Source organism: Cucurbita pepo, chromosome 3 (assembly GCF_057944985.1).
Source record: "Cucurbita pepo subsp. pepo isolate OVF chromosome 3, ASM5794498v1, whole genome shotgun sequence".
In the NCBI taxonomy this organism is placed as follows: domain Eukaryota; kingdom Viridiplantae; phylum Streptophyta; class Magnoliopsida; order Cucurbitales; family Cucurbitaceae; genus Cucurbita; species Cucurbita pepo.
Window position 1 is genome coordinate 5,407,257 of NC_141800.1, and position 15,879 is coordinate 5,423,135.

Genomic DNA, 15,879 nt, shown 5'->3' on the forward strand with positions numbered 1-15,879 from the left:
ATATTAATTAATTAATTAATTAATAGACACCCTCTATTTCACTAATTAATCACAATCTAAGTGGGCCTTTTTCCATATTTTCTATATTTGTTGACACGTCATTTATTAATAAATTTTGGAAGTACGTATTAACAAGTATTAGGGTTGTCCTATTTTTTTTTTTTTTTTTATAACTATTAAATGTATTATTTTAGTACCCTAGTTGTTTAATTTTGATAATTTAAAATTTTAAAATATTTAATTCACTAAATTAATAAAGAATAGGGTATTTACGTTTAAAATGTTTAATAATATTCTTAACAACCGTTTTGGACTTTAAAAGGTTTCATTAATACCTTTCAATTTTTTTTTTTTTTTTTAATAAAAATTTGAAAAAAATACTGTTACCGTTAACAATGATATGCTTGTCTCGAAATGACCTAGTATAGTAGGGAAATCCCAATTTATTGGATCTTTCGATACAATCAAACAGAAAGCCCCAACGACACCATATTCTAGGAGCCCAAACTATGTGATTGAATAAATCCTCCTCTATCTCTTGCGGGTCGAGGACTCCTTCTCCTTCCCCTTTTTCAAACTCCGATTCGTATTGTTCATAGAGAAATCTCTGATTAACAATAGAACGGTTGGAGGAGATCGTACATTTTTCGAGGGGAGGTGTTAGATGGAAGTCCCACGTCAACTAATTTAGGGAATGATCATGAGTTTATAATCAAAGAATACCATCATGGAGAAGAGTTGTGTTCATCTAACATGGTATCAGAACCATACCCTAAACTTAGTCATGTCAATAGAATCTTCAAATGTCGAACAAAGAACTCCAAAAGAAAAAGGAGTCGAGACTCGTCGAAGGCATAGTAAAAATTGACGAAGACTTCGAAAGAAAAAGGATGAAAGTCGAGTAGACAAGAGTCGTGTTCATCTAATAAGAACAAGATCCATTTTGTATTATATATATAAGTCATCGTAGTCGTAATAATTGTCACTCCATGACCTGGATGAAACTTGGGTAAAATTAAGACGAGGTTCGAACCGACTAATATCGATGTATAAATAATATTATGTTTTCTTGATATTAGAGGTTCAAATCTCGAGCGTGGAAGCGAAGGAGAGGGACACAAAGAAGAGGATTGGCCATGGGCAAAGTGAAGGCGGCTCCAATCTCCATGTCCACTTTACTTCCACCAATGATCTTCCAATCAAAGCACTGAACCATGGCCGCAGTCACCGTGCTAATGAAACTGAACGCAAGGGTCGAGCCAGGGCACCCCCGTCGGCCCCCACCGAACGGGACGAACCCTGAACCCTGCTGCCCCTTAATCTCGTACCGCACTTCGCCGGTGAACCTTTCCGGCTCGAATTCGTTCGGGTTTTCCCAGATTTTTGGGTCCCGCATTATGTGGAACAGGTTGACTGCCACCATTGTGTTCTTGGGGATATGGAAGCCGTCGATTGTGCAGTCTTCCCGGCTCGCTCGCATCGCTAATGGGACGGCGGGGTAGAGGCGGAGAGCCTCTTTCACGACCGCTTGTAAGTAGGGGAGATTTGGGACGTCGTCTTCTCCGACCAGTCTGGTGGTTCCGACCACAGCGTTTATTTCGTTTCTCAGTTTGTTGAATACTTCGGGATGGTTTAGAAGCTCCGCCATCGTCCACTGTGATACCTCTGTAGATGTTCCTGTGCCGCCCAAAAATAGGTCCTGCACAAGAAAAATTTGAATAAACGACTTAAACAACGGAACCAACCCAATTCAACCCAAAAATTTTATTGCTCGATTCATTATTTAATAAGAGCTGTTTGAGTTCCGAATAATTGGGTTGGATCTAAAAAACCATCTTAATAAATCTCTATAATTGTATGATATTGTTCAAAGCCATTAAACAAAATACACCTGTTCGACACTTGAGTCACTTAGACTGCACCTTGAGGATTCTATTGGCATGGACCACGTTAAGTGCATGACTCTTATACTATTTGAGAAACCACGGACCTTCACAATAGTATAATATTGTCTACTCTGAGGATAAACTCTCTTAGTTTTTGTTTTCGAGATTGTATTCCTTACTTAAAATCTTATGATCTTTCCCGAGACTACTCCTCTCAGTAATTTTCAACGTCATAGAATAAAAAAAAAAAATAATAAAAAGGGTAAACGTGTAATTAAGAAGACTTACAAGCAAGAACGCCTTGATATTGGTTCTTGTGATCTTGAACACGGCGTTATGATCTTGATAAACCTTCAACAAAATGTCCATTAAATCCCTATCTTCTCTATCCAAACCCTCTTTCTTTGCTCTCTCTTCATGTTGCTTTAATATCTTCTCCAATATTTCATCATACCTCATTGTCACATCTTTCGCATGTTTCCCAAACATCCAAAACGCTAATCGCTCTAACGGCCATCCAAACACATCTCCAAACGCTACTTTCGTAGCCATTTCGAACGTTTCTTTTACTAAAACTCTTATCTTTTCTGCTTCATCAGTATCGTCTCCCGAACACCTTGTACTCATCACCAACCTATTCATACAATTATCGATATCATCAATATAATTTTAAAATAAATATATTTCTTTCCATTAAAAATAGTTTTATTCAAGTCTAAATAATTTATTTTTTATTTTAAATTTGGAGTAATTTTTGTATTTTGTTGGTAATTCCTCTAATTTATGTTTTTATTTTATTTGTAAAATTTTCAGATTAAAATACAAAAATTGAGTTGTCACAAATATATATTTTTTATTGTTTGACATGTTTCAAATCATATCATAAAGATCTGTCAATAAAAAACTTTATAATTATTTACTAGTTGATTCCATCTTATTTATTTATTTATTACTCTAATTTTATTTTATTAAAAATTGAAGAAAAATATTTAATTGGTTAGTGTTATGTAACAATCATTCATCATATTTTATAATATAATCCATTCAAATTTTCAACTCAATTCTTTATTTATTTCATTTTTTCATTTTTAAACTTTTTTTATACTAAATTTAACATTATCTTAATTTCTTTATTTTTTTCAATTTCCATTTTAATTTCCATATTTTCACTCATCAAAATTACCATCGTATTCCTTTTTAAATAGACAAATAATAAAATTTAAATAAAATAAAATTAACCAACTTCAAAAAAAAAGAAAGAAAATATATATATATATATATATATATATATATATATATATATATATAATACACTATTTTCATAATTAGATGTTTAAATTTTCACAAGTTGAATATATATATATATATATATATATTTCTCGATGAAACTTGAATATATATATATATATATATATATATATATATATAATTTCTATAGATGCTTAAAGTTTTAAATTTTCTTATATATATATATATATTAATTTCTATAGATGTTTAAATTTTTAAATTTTCACAAATCGAATATATATATATATATTAATTTCTATATGTTTAAAATTTCTATATATATTTTAATTTCTATAGATGTTTAATTTCTATATATTTTAATTTCTATAGATGTTTAATTTCTATATATTTTAATTTCTATAGATGTTTAATTTCTATATATTTTAATTTTTGTGAAAATTTAAAATTTTAAACATCTATAGAAATTAAAAAAAAAAAAAAAAAAAAAAATATATATATATATATATATATATATATATATATATTGTAAATTTATATATATATATATATATTGTAAATTTATACCTGCAAGTGCTATTGTTGGTGAGTTTGACGAGTTCCGCCCCCAAATCCACGGCCTCGTTGTTCTCGCCGCAGTCGCCCAATTTCTTCAAGAATTTCAACATTTCTTCTCTCCGTACGGCGCGTGATCTCTCAACTTGCCTTTGCGACAAAAGCTCTGTCATCGTCAGTTTCTTCATGAATCTCCAGTAATCTCCGTACTCTGCAGCGAAGAATCCGGCCTTCGCGTACGGCAGTTCGTCGCCGAACGCGAATTTCGGCCGCGACGAGAAAGTAACATCCTGTGTCTTGTAGATCTCGGTCGCGTACGACGCCGATGAAACGACGACGCATCGGACGCTTCCGAGTCGGAGGAAGAGAAGATCGCCGTACCTAGCGGCGAGATTGTGGAACGATTTGCAAACGGACGGCGAGAAGTGGTGGAGGTGGCCGATTAGCGGCAGCGCCGGCGGACTCGGCGGCGTGCGGCCATTGGAAGGTCTGTGAAGGAGATAGTGAAGGAGAATGATGAAGAGGAAGGAGAGAGCAATGTAGAGAATGTAAGAGGTTGAATCCGCCATTTTCGCCTCACGCAGGTCCTGCAAGTTCTTGCTTGCAACCACGTCTTATATTAAAATATAAAATTGAATATTAATTTTAGAATTAAAATATTAATTAGCCTATCACGTTCAAAGTTTTAAAATTAAGATTAAATTATTAAAAAAAAAATACTCTTTAAATTTTGTATTTCAGTTTTGCTTAAAAATGTTTAAAAAACACTATTAAATTTTTTAAATTTTTTTTAATAATCTTAATTATTTTAAAAAAATTAAAAATTTTATGAAATATAAAAAACTTTACGGCTCATTCTCCATTATTTTCAAATCAAACATTCTAATACATAAATTATTAATCTAAATATGAAAAATTAGATTCTCTACTTTTAGGAGAGTCGGATTGACCTAACAAAAAAATGTCGCTCTGGACTCAACCCAATTTTTATAGTTTAGGTTAGGTTGGATAGTCTAGATTGATTGAGTTCTCGAGTCATTTGAATACATTTATCAAATGATTGACATATTACGTAGATGTTACTTATTCCATTAACTCCATTGATCTATCTTCTTTATTCCTAAAATTTTGACTAATAAAATTATCCAAAAAAATCATGGACCGTTTGATATAACAAATAGGAAGGGAAGTAGAGGATTAGATTTCATTTAACATTTAAAAAAAATTCAAAAGACATAATAAAAATATTATAGACTATAGAAATTAAATGGCTTATAATAAAATGAGGAATATAGTGGAAATTTAGGTTCATATTCCAAATCATAACCATATTCTCCAATAATGACTTGGTCAATTCAATAATAAAAGAAACCTTATTACAAGGGAACTCTATAAAATATTAATCCATATATTTTTATATTTTAAATGGTTGAATTTAGTATTAGAACTTGCTGATATTTTATTTTATATATTCCTTATAATTGTTTCGTTTTGATTCCTATATTTTTAAAAGTTTTAATTTGCCCGTTAAATTTTGTTTTACTCACAAAAATCTTCTAATTTTATTTTATTTTTATTTCTTTAATTTGGCCGTCATCTGCAAGGTGTGAGGGTTGAATCTCGAGAGAGAGTTAACCCGTATAATTATTTTCACTTGAAAAGTTTGCAATGTTTGAAGAACTTTAATATTGAAATTATAGGAAATGACACCAAAGTTCCACATTTAGTTAAACAAGTAAAAAATCATAAACAAACAAGTGGATGATAACATCTCCTTTAGTACGAGTCATTTATCATTTGATTTCAATATATTTCTTTTACAACATTCTTTAAAACTTTTTTTTAGTGCCTTATATTTCCATCTTTTTCCTTCGTTTCATCTAGGACCTAGAATATCCTTATTTTCGATACTAATAATATATAACTTCAAGTTACGAATACGGATTGCTACCCTAAACTCTAATTTTATATCCGGTAAAGATATAAAGAAGTCTAAAGTATATGCTTTGGATGCATAATGAAAATAAGGAGTATATGGATGAAGAATCCAAATAATAATAATAATAATAATAATAAAATGGAAAATGTGTATGAATTATTCTCCCAGTCCATTTTATATCATGATTTCACCTGCACAATTAAAAACATCATCAATCTAAAAGGTTGTCCGAATATATGTTTGATAATGTTTTTTAAACCATTAAACTAGTTGTAATAAATGAATGAATAAATAATTTTGACTAAATATTATGTTCCATTTCAATTATTATTAACTCATTTTTTTTTAACATGTTTGATATCCTATATTGTGTTGTACACATTTATCAAAATGTTAATATTTATGGAAGCTTTTATTTTTTAAATGTAATTTTCCATTTTAAAATTCTAAATTTAAAATCTCAATAGATTGAAAACATATAAACATTTTTAAAATTTTAATTATTTGGATGAATTTCACAATTGTAAATGAATGTGCAGTGTGGATTCGATGAACTTGAAAGCATATAACAAAGCTCAAATTGCTTACCAAATGAAGGGCCATTGACAAGCACACACAAGCAAGGCTGACCGAGAGTTTTGACATCATTGCAACAGGCCACGGTCGGCGGCATGGGGCGGTATGGAGCAACCGATGACCTGCAAGGCATTATAGCCTAATAAGAGAAGAAAAGAAGGTGAAACTACAAGTTACCCCTTTGCTTTGTTCAGCCAAACTTGTCGTCGTCAATAAAAGCATCCAAACTGACACACATTTCATGCCTAGAAACCTCATTTTTCTCACACAATAATAAAATGACTCCAATCCTCCAACTTTGTACTACGAAAAATAATGGATATAAGGCATCAAATTTATATGAGATTGTGGTTTGTACCATTATGCACCTCCATCCTAACCCACGATAATGCGCGTCGATTGTTGAGGATTGTTGGGAGAGGAGTCCTGCATCAACTAATTAAGGGGTTGATCATGGGTTTATAGGTAAGAAATACATCTTTATTGGTATGAGGCCTTCTGGAAAAATTAAAAGCAAAGTTATGAGAGTTTATGCTCAAAGTGGAAAATATCATACCATTATGGAGAGTCGTGATTTCTAACCATTGTCCGCTTTGGTCTTCTCTGCCAGTGGTTTGTCTCTATTCCTCCAGACATACAGAAGTGATGATTTATCTGCACTTAAATTGTTATAAAACATCAATCACTTGTGCCTCCTCTAAACCTGCAAGGATTAGGAAGGATGCTGGTGATCTTTACATCCACTGTGATCCTACATAATACTCAAATCTGCCAGCTTTATGACAGTTACAAATGAATGGAAGAAATAAAATTCTTCTACTAGCGAAGTACAGTTTAAATATGCACCAAGTGAAACACTGCTAATGGTTTCAGATCTCAAGAATCAATTTGGCTGTAAGTGTAAAGCTCATGACACAATGGAGTATTCCAACTATACTGGCATTACGAGTTTTTTGATATCGCACATTATCAATGAAGAGTGTTCTTGATTCCAAACATGCTTAGCGAGGGAGGGGGTGTTTAAATATAAAATACGCTTGAATGAATGGAGGATCCATAAAAATTAGACCAATGTACAGAGCACTGTAAAAATGTTCAGCTGAAGTTTATTTCTCTTGGTTCCTTTCGGTCAATCTGTAATGGTTGGCTATTGGCATCTGTGGTAGAACAATGATACGAAGTTTGATTATAAAGGCTCTCCTTTTTGTCCTTTCAGATTAATCACTGAAAGCTCTTTCTCGACATATTCTCCTGCCAACATAGGTGGATACTTGTGGGCATGTGGGGATTCAGCAAAGTGGCCAAGAGGATTCAAGACAGCATCAGATGCTATATGAGCAAATAACTACATCCAATGAAACAAAAACTTAGATCCTCCAGAATAAGTATGAACTTAAGTTCAGTTTGCTCACTATATAAAAGAAACAATGATAATGAAACCCGATACACTTACAGTTGAAGAGACTCTCCAGAGACTGCGATTTTGCTCTGATGCAAGCTTAATTGCATCCCTTGTCCTTTCTGTGACAACTACTTCATGCATGCCCGCTATGCAGTCACCAGCAGTCAGCCATTCAATCTGCTCAAGCGTAATGGAGTTAAAGAGTACATATCTTTGCTGGAAATTGCACATTTCTAAAACATTTAGTAATAAGAAAAACAGCGCATGCTCCTCCAATGAAACCATTCTCAAAATTCAACTTACTTCTCTCAGAAGATTAATCATAATTCAGATTTTATCAGAATTCAGTCAAGTAAATGACATGATACTCTCTTTTTATCATGTTATGTCCTATTATTCTCCGTAATAAATGAAGCCGTCCAACTCTGTGATAAAAGCTAGATTATTCAGGCTGCATAATGTCAATTTTAACACACTAGCTGATTGAGTATTAACCATTGAGAAAGAACCAACAAGCTTTTGACTAAAAACTTTCTTCTTTGAAAGTCAACAGAGCATTTGCTATAACAATTAGTCTTAGTAATGGTAGATAGTATATCAACAGAGTCACAAACCTGTAAACTACAACATCGGTTATAGGTCCTAATATTTCACCATGACTATATTACCTGCTTTCCAGTCTGAATGAGAAGACATCCAATCGGTACTTTGACTTCAACTTTTTGCCCATTTCTAAGCCAAATATATAGACCAGGGAATCTGCTTCTGCCATGGATTGTTAGAAAATTAAGATCATAGTGATACCCAGCAAAGACAGTGCCCTCCTGACCATAACGATGAAGGTCACTTCCTGTTGGAGCAAGAAGATGAGGTCCCTGAGATCTCAAGAAAAGAACTTTTTAGATGAAATGGAGTCACTAGTGGGTATGGGTATGATTATTAAGGAAGACGGTTAGGAATGGAAGGAAAAATCTCTCATTCTATTGAAGAAGAAAATTGGCTATTATATATCGTTACATAATCAAATCAGACATGACTAAATCTGTATGACTAAATCTAATTCAAATAATTAAATCAAATATAATCTAAATAACCCAATCAAATCTAATCCTAACCAAGACAAGCCTTGTTCCCAGAGTAATATTACTCTCCTCAGAGGAATACGTAAGCCTATTTATAATACCAAAAAAAAAAAAAAAACTAACTGAATCTCTAGGGAATGGAAAACAACAAAGAAAAGTAAAGCTAACTAATACAGAAAAATGAAACAGAAAATGGGCTAATTTTTTTATGAAATGGGATTACACCAATATTCCTCAAATTAAGGTTATTCCTCCGACACATTTCTCTGGCACACCCAAACCAAACTAAAAAGAAGATGCATGATAGCATTTATAACCAACATCCAGAAAAATAATAAAATATCCAGGAAACTATTCCTACTGTCTACAGCCAAGGATCCTCATGAAACAAAGAAGATTTTTTCATTAAGGAAATAAAAAAGGTGTCTAACTCCTGCCTAGTAAGATAATATGAAAAAAAGAAAACCCAAGAAACACCAGATATTGGAGGAGGTTAGGCAGGTGTTTCAACAGTAAAGACGTTCTTAAGTACAAAGTTAGATGGTGGAAGTTGTAACACCTGGAATTTTAAGATCCAAAAGAAAAAGAAAAAGAAAACAGAAGGATGGAAAGCAGAATGATACGCACGCAAGTTGAAGAAGATGACCATATAGTCAACAATTATTTTCTCGACCTACATTCCTTTCTTTTTTTTTATCGAATTTGAAGCAAGCCATTTTCATCCGTTTTATTCTTTTGACTTAATTTATGCCATATCGATGAATTTTGGAGAAATTTGGAGTATTCTTGAAGACCCGAAACAAGCTTAAGAAGTCTACAATCAAGTAAGTAACTATATGGAGCAAGTTTCTAAGAAATACTTATAGGAGTCGTTTAGGATTGAGGACAATGATTGAGTATTATGTTTAGGAGCCTAATTTGACCTAGTCTTATGATAATTGTGCTTAGATAATGTAAACAGTTTACAACTTAGTTCTATTTATAGTTATATAGCTTCGCATGCATGATTTGTGAACTCTAATAGATCAATAGACTTTTATGCTTTCCAGTATGTTGAGGATGGATTATTATCACTTAATGGGCATGATAAACATGTTATATGCCTTTATACATTTATTAGGCATGATTTAGGGCTTGGATAGCCTGTTACTTCCCAGTTATGAGTTGGTCTATCACTATGTGTCGTAGAGTACTAGTTGTGATTTTCATAGACTATGAGTTATTGTTTCGCATATTATGATCCTAGTACATAGTCATGAGTTCTATATCCTCCTGGGTTGACCCGGTACCTTGTAGGAACAGATGGGGTGCAACCCCTATTCGTGAACTAACCAACAAGGGTTAGGGTCTACTTGTTACACATGACTTAGTTGTTACCCATAGAGGGTTTCATGGGTCATAGAGAATATACTACTGAAGTACTATCGGTGGTGTCTAGTGGGGAGAGCAATGACTTTTTTACTGATCCGGCCCAAAGAGCTCCTCCAGACTTATGAGTACTACCCTAGGCCTTTTCATGGGCCAAGACTCGAGGTGCACTTTGCGCAAGACTGACAAAGGACCTAGGCATGCGTGAAACCTAGAGCCAAGAGAAAACAAAAAAACCCCTTGGTTGTGAACCTAGGAGGGATTGAGTATTCCTTAAAGGAGATATGCTGAAGGTTAGTTACATGATGACGTAAAAAGTTTGGTACCTATGTTAAGCCACACTTTGACTACCGCTAGGGATAGATACGAGCACATAGCCTAAGTTTTCGTGTATAGGATTAAGTCCAACAAGAGCCTATAAGTAGGTTACTTATTGAGTATTTTGATACTCATTCTACATTATTCTATTTTTTTTAGATGGAGTGTAGACCATTGTTGATGGCAGGAGCGTGTGGAGCCGTGCGAACGGCAAAAGGGGCCTTTAGATTGAGTTGTTTTCCTTCTTGTCATTTTATTATTATTTTAAATGTTTATGTATTTTTTGTAAACCGTTTTGATTTGACTCCGCGGATATTACCTTTAAACTACTTTTATGTCAATCTTGAATACATATTTAAATTTTAAATTTCTTGTGTCTCCCGTTTTACAAAAAAAAAAAAAAAAATACCACTCTTTTAACCCTTGAGTGTACGTGGCGACTAGTGATTCGAGGGGTCATTACAGAAGTACTCTAAATTCTTTATTGAACCAGATCTAGTAATACTTGGCACCAGTGTCAACGTGCCTTCAGTAACAAAGAACTGGATGAGCTAACCGTCTAACACCCTGTGTAAAGAAATTCCTTTAGAAGAAATTGCCGCAACCTACAGAAGTACCCTTGCTTCTTCATTGCAATTGGAGAAACTCACGATAACTAGAGCCACGTATAAATTACAACGCTCCTTTCATATTTTATCAGATAAAAAAAGTATTTGTAGGATCATTCTTTCTAATCAGAACAACACTCCTCTTTCTTAAATAAAAACATGATTAAAGAGTGAACAGATTCCATTTATCTAATATAAAATATAAATGTTTAATAATAAGAGAATAACGGCGGGAAGGAGATCTAAAAGATAACAACAGATTACTGATAGAACGTGTCATACTCAAAAAAGACCATACCTGCTTCATCAAAGAAGTGAATGCATCCTTGGGCAAGCCAAACCCAATTGCTGCCATCTCAGCAACAGCCTGAGATAAGAAAATTTTAAATAATATGCACAAAAGCATTCTAGTAAATTGGAGAACCTCATCCAATTACTTACCTCTATGGCTGATATCATTTTGAAACCCCAAGAATCCATGGTATCCTTCCATTCAGGAAACCCCTCAGGGATAACCGGCTCAGCATTGAGTTCCTGCACAACAGGAATAAAACATCCAAGGGGAAATGCACAACTAACGAGAAAAGAAAGGGTAAAAGAGATGACAATACCTTAAATCGGGTGTTTGAAGGGCGAGGACCCACTCTCCACATGTATCGCCACTTGGGATCCGGCCCCCTGGGAATCAATGGTTGGAATTCCTTGGGCATTGCTCTTATCTTTTCCTGCATTTCTTCATCGACCAGGCTTTTTGGGACTTCCACACCTTCTGGCGTCACCCCAACCTGGCGTCTCCATTTGAAAGTTTAGAATCAGAACCAAAATTGATACTTCAGCTCAGTCACGAAAGAACCTAAAGATCGATTTCTTCATTTAAGAAGCTTGTTTTCCTTCTGACAGCATTAATTTTCATCACATAGTTAACTTTCAACATCTGGAATTGTTCAAAACTGATGACATCAAGCAAGGACATATTCGAGAAGTTGTTCTCTATTCTTTCCTGTTCACATTTACTTTATTTCCCACTTTCCTCCTTTCTTCTCTTATCTTTTTTTCGAGTATTAAGTTTTTTTATTCAATTCTTCACAGTGTGAAGTCAATTATTGTGGGTGGTGAAGCATCAATCGATCTTTTTTCACTTTGAAAAATAACAAAGTTGCGGGAGATTGACACTGAAAAGAAGTACTGTACACCAATTAATGAATTCATATTTTCTAATCCGCAGAAATTTTATAAAACTAGTCTCAAATCCTTTTAAAGAATCCAAAACAGAAACAAAAATCACCCACACTTTCCAAGAAGAACGGAAAATCTAGCTTCCAATCGACCTACACATTCCCAGTGATCAAACTACATCTCATACGCAAATACAATTGCAAATTTACCTGGTAATGTAAATTAGGCCTCGCGTGCAGACGCTTGAACTCAGTTGGCTTCTCAAAGAAGCTTTCCATCATATCAATAAATCGATCGTTATCTTCGGCAGAGCATCTCGGATCCTTAACCAGGAGTGCGCCGGTCTCTTTCAGAGTCCGACTGACTTCCTTGCACAGAGCAGTGAGTTGGGGCCCAAAGTCGATCGGAGAGCCGCTGGCGAGTTCCGACGGGGCCGTAAGATACGGGGCCAGATCGATCACAGACAGGTCCATAAATGGGACAGTGATTGAGAGAACAGGAGAAAGTAGAATAGTAGCAGACGATTGAGAGACTGAGGTATTCGGGCAATGGCGGGAGATGTGCAATACGGGGGAAGTTGTCGAGTACTTGCATATAAAGAAAGAATCGGCTCATTAATAAAAATAACTAATAAGTCAAAAGTTTTAATAATATTCTAACTTTAAAAAATATTCTTAAACTTAAAAATTTTCATTTATATTCTTCCCTTTAAAATTATTAAAATATATATATATATATCTTTTAATAATATTAATACATTTTATTTTATAGAAAAAAATTATTTTTTTTTTAAGAATTGGATGTATGATACTTCTCTACAAGGTTCATGCATGCACACATTTATTTGCCATTAGGCCCGGAGACTTGGTTCATGCATGCACACATTTATTTGCCATTAGGCCCGGAGACTTGGTTCATGCATGCACACATTTATTTGCCATTAGGCCCGGAGACTTTTCAGTACATTCTACTGTTCCAAACCCGGAGACTTTTCAGTACATTCTACTTTGCTGAATTGAGTCTGTTCCAAACGTTCCAACTGGACCTATTACAGGATCCAAGGCGAAGAAGATTCAACAAACATTGTTTCCTTTAGCCACTCAAACATATCAACATTTGTTGAAAGATTTTATTGTTTTTTTGTTTTTCATTTTGAAAGGGTCAATTGGTCAAAATTGACTCGTCATTTGTGGAGATTAAAGAAGATCGGGATTGAATCCCGTCCACAAACGTCTTTTGTCGGGAGACTATAAATACCCACAATATGTTATTTAAAATTCAGATTCGTGGATGAATGTAATTCAGATCTCAAATTGAGACATTTCCCTTATAAATCCGAGCATCATATTTGCCATTTCTAAGTTTCAAGCAATTCTTGTGGTAGAATTGCACCCGAGCCATTCAATCAAGCCTTGATTAAGTTAGATTGTGGAGTGACTCAATTTAGAACAAGGTTTCCAAATCTTGCTTCTAGATCTTCGATCGTAAGAGGTAATCTAATTCTAGCCTTATCTCTTGGTTGATCCAAATTTCGTATAAGGAGGTGTTAATTACTTTGATTCAAAGGTTCTTGCTTCATCAAAAGCTTGGATCGTTGGGCTGAGGATTAGGGTTGCCTTATCAGCGCGAGTCGCGGCGACGCGAGTACTGGGCGGCTGTAGGCGTGGGCTTGAGCCGTATCAGGTTGGCTATTGCGAGTGGGTTGACTGTGTAGGTTGGGTCGAGGCGCTCGGTGTTGGCTACAAGTGCGTGCGTCCTACGCTAAGGAAACTGGATCTGGCTGTTGGCGTGATACGAACCAAGGGCTAGACGCTTGGATTAACGGGTTAGGTTGGCGTTAGGTTGCGGGTTGTGACCAACCCGAGTCCGGATCTGTCAGATCTTATCTCCTTCACCCGAGTTTCCATGCAATTTTTCCTTTCATTTCTCTCTCCTCTGTGTACAAAATTCAAACGATGTTTTCGATGGGATCTCGATCGTTGTGACTTTGTTTCAGCGTACCTCCCACCCTCGCGATGTCACAGGTCTGTGTGGGTACGTATGATAAGTGGAAATTAGCCCAAGGACTCTGATACCAAATGATATGTGGAATAAACCAAGGGAAAATTATGATACCATGATAAGAAAGTCACTACAAAGGGAGTAAGATTCAGATTATCTTCTTGATCGAATATCTCAAAGTAAGAATACTTGTCTGAGATTCGAATCACTCCACAAGCAAGATCGATCATGTCTAGCTTGAATGATTCAGACATGAACACTTGTTTGAGATTCGAATAACTCCATAAGCAAAATCGATCATGTCTAGCTTGAATGATTCTTGTTGATCAAATATCTCAAGACATGAACACTTGTTTGAGATTCGAATCACTCTACAAGCAAAATCGTTCATGACTAGCTTGAATGATTCTTGTTGATCAAATATCTCACGACAAGAACACTTATTTGAAATTCGAATCACTCCACAAGCAAGATTGTTCATGTCAAGCTTGAATGATTTTACATGCAACCTAAACTACATAAAATTGGAAAAAAAACTTAGTCATTGGATAAAAAAAAAAAATAAATAAATAAAAAAAAAGCACAAATGCTCATTTTATTGTATTTTTCAAGTCTATTTATAAATACAACCTACATAGTTTTATATAGCCTCAAAATGAAAACTTTTAACCAGGTTTTACAAGAGTGGTAACTTTATGAAATAATTAACCACTATTAATGAATACATTAACTCTAAATTACTCTAAATTGTAACCTACCCAAAATTTATAACAATGAAGTTTCATTCTTCTTCGATGTTGCATGAATATATCTGATATGAACCAAGAGACATCAATCATACAATATACTTCAATGAAGATGTGAAGAAAAAGTTGTCAAAATTATCAAAAGATGTTTCAATTCATGCCACATTGAAGAAGAATGAAGTTTGATTGTTATTAATTTTGGGTGGATTACAATTTATTGTATTTTAAGACTTTTTATTTCAGTTAGGTTACAATTACCTAATGGCTAATTATGGTCATTAAGTATGAATGTTACAACTCTTGTAATGCCTTCCATAGTTTCATTTTTGAGGCCCAAGTATGTTGGATTTGTAAGCAGACTTGGAAAATATAGAAAGAAGCATTTGTGCTTTTCTTTAGCCAATGGCTAAGTTTTTTGCAATTCTATGTAGTTTAGATTGCATGTAGAATCATTCAAGCTCGACATGATCAATCTTGCTTGTGGAGTGATTCGAATCTCAAACAAGTGTTTGAGATATTTGATCAACAAGAGTCATTCAAGCTAGACATGATCGATCTTGCTTGTGGAGTGATTCGAATCTCAATCAAGTGTTCTTGCCTTGAGATATTCGATCAACAAGGTAATCCGAATATTATTCCCCTTGTAGTTGATTCCTTATCTTATCATTTGGTATCAGAGCTTCAGGCTCAAGATCGGATATATGTTTCCTTTGCATTTCTTCTCAATTTTATTTTTATTTATTTTTATCTTTTTAATTTTTAATCGACCCAGAGTTCAAAATTCAATCTTTGCTCTATTTAAAATTTTGAGAGGTGAGAATGAGAGCTTCATTTGTGTAAACGAGTGTAAAAAGAGTGGCCTAAAATTCCTTGAGCGTATACTCGTGAGAGAGTGTTGTGAGGTCCTTCGTATTTCCATAACTTATTTTTTGCAGCAAAGTTACACAAATAGATTCGAGGACGAATCCTCTTGAAGA

The 15,879-nt window shown here is 34.3% G+C and overlaps 2 protein-coding genes and 1 pseudogene across 3 annotated transcripts; all 3 read right to left on the bottom strand.

The window, feature by feature from the left end:
* Positions 1–903: 903 nt before the first annotated feature.
* LOC111791541 (cytochrome P450 705A5-like) lies at positions 904–4,355 on the bottom strand. The gene is made up of 3 exons (XM_023672925.2): positions 3,699–4,355; positions 2,175–2,520; positions 904–1,699 (listed from the first exon to the last, which is right to left on the bottom strand). The coding sequence occupies exons 1-3, from the start codon at positions 4,253–4,255 to the stop codon at positions 1,076–1,078; spliced, it is 1,527 nt and encodes a 508-aa protein (XP_023528693.2). The 5' UTR covers positions 4,256–4,355; the 3' UTR covers positions 904–1,075.
* Positions 4,356–5,466: 1,111 nt separating this feature from the next.
* LOC147793095 (uncharacterized) lies at positions 5,467–6,553 on the bottom strand (annotated as a pseudogene). The gene is made up of 2 exons (XR_015420478.1): positions 6,214–6,553; positions 5,467–5,816 (listed from the first exon to the last, which is right to left on the bottom strand). The product of XR_015420478.1 is annotated as an uncharacterized LOC147793095 (transcript).
* A 571-nt stretch (positions 6,554–7,124) lies between these two features.
* Positions 7,125–12,741, bottom strand: LOC111790976 (2-oxoglutarate (2OG) and Fe(II)-dependent oxygenase superfamily protein). The gene is made up of 7 exons (XM_023672125.2): positions 12,365–12,741; positions 11,591–11,764; positions 11,421–11,513; positions 11,278–11,346; positions 8,272–8,478; positions 7,655–7,780; positions 7,125–7,546 (listed from the first exon to the last, which is right to left on the bottom strand). Exons 1-7 carry the CDS (start codon positions 12,626–12,628, stop codon positions 7,388–7,390), a joined length of 1,092 nt encoding a protein of 363 aa, XP_023527893.2. The 5' UTR covers positions 12,629–12,741; the 3' UTR covers positions 7,125–7,387.
* Positions 12,742–15,879: the final 3,138 nt, after the last annotated feature.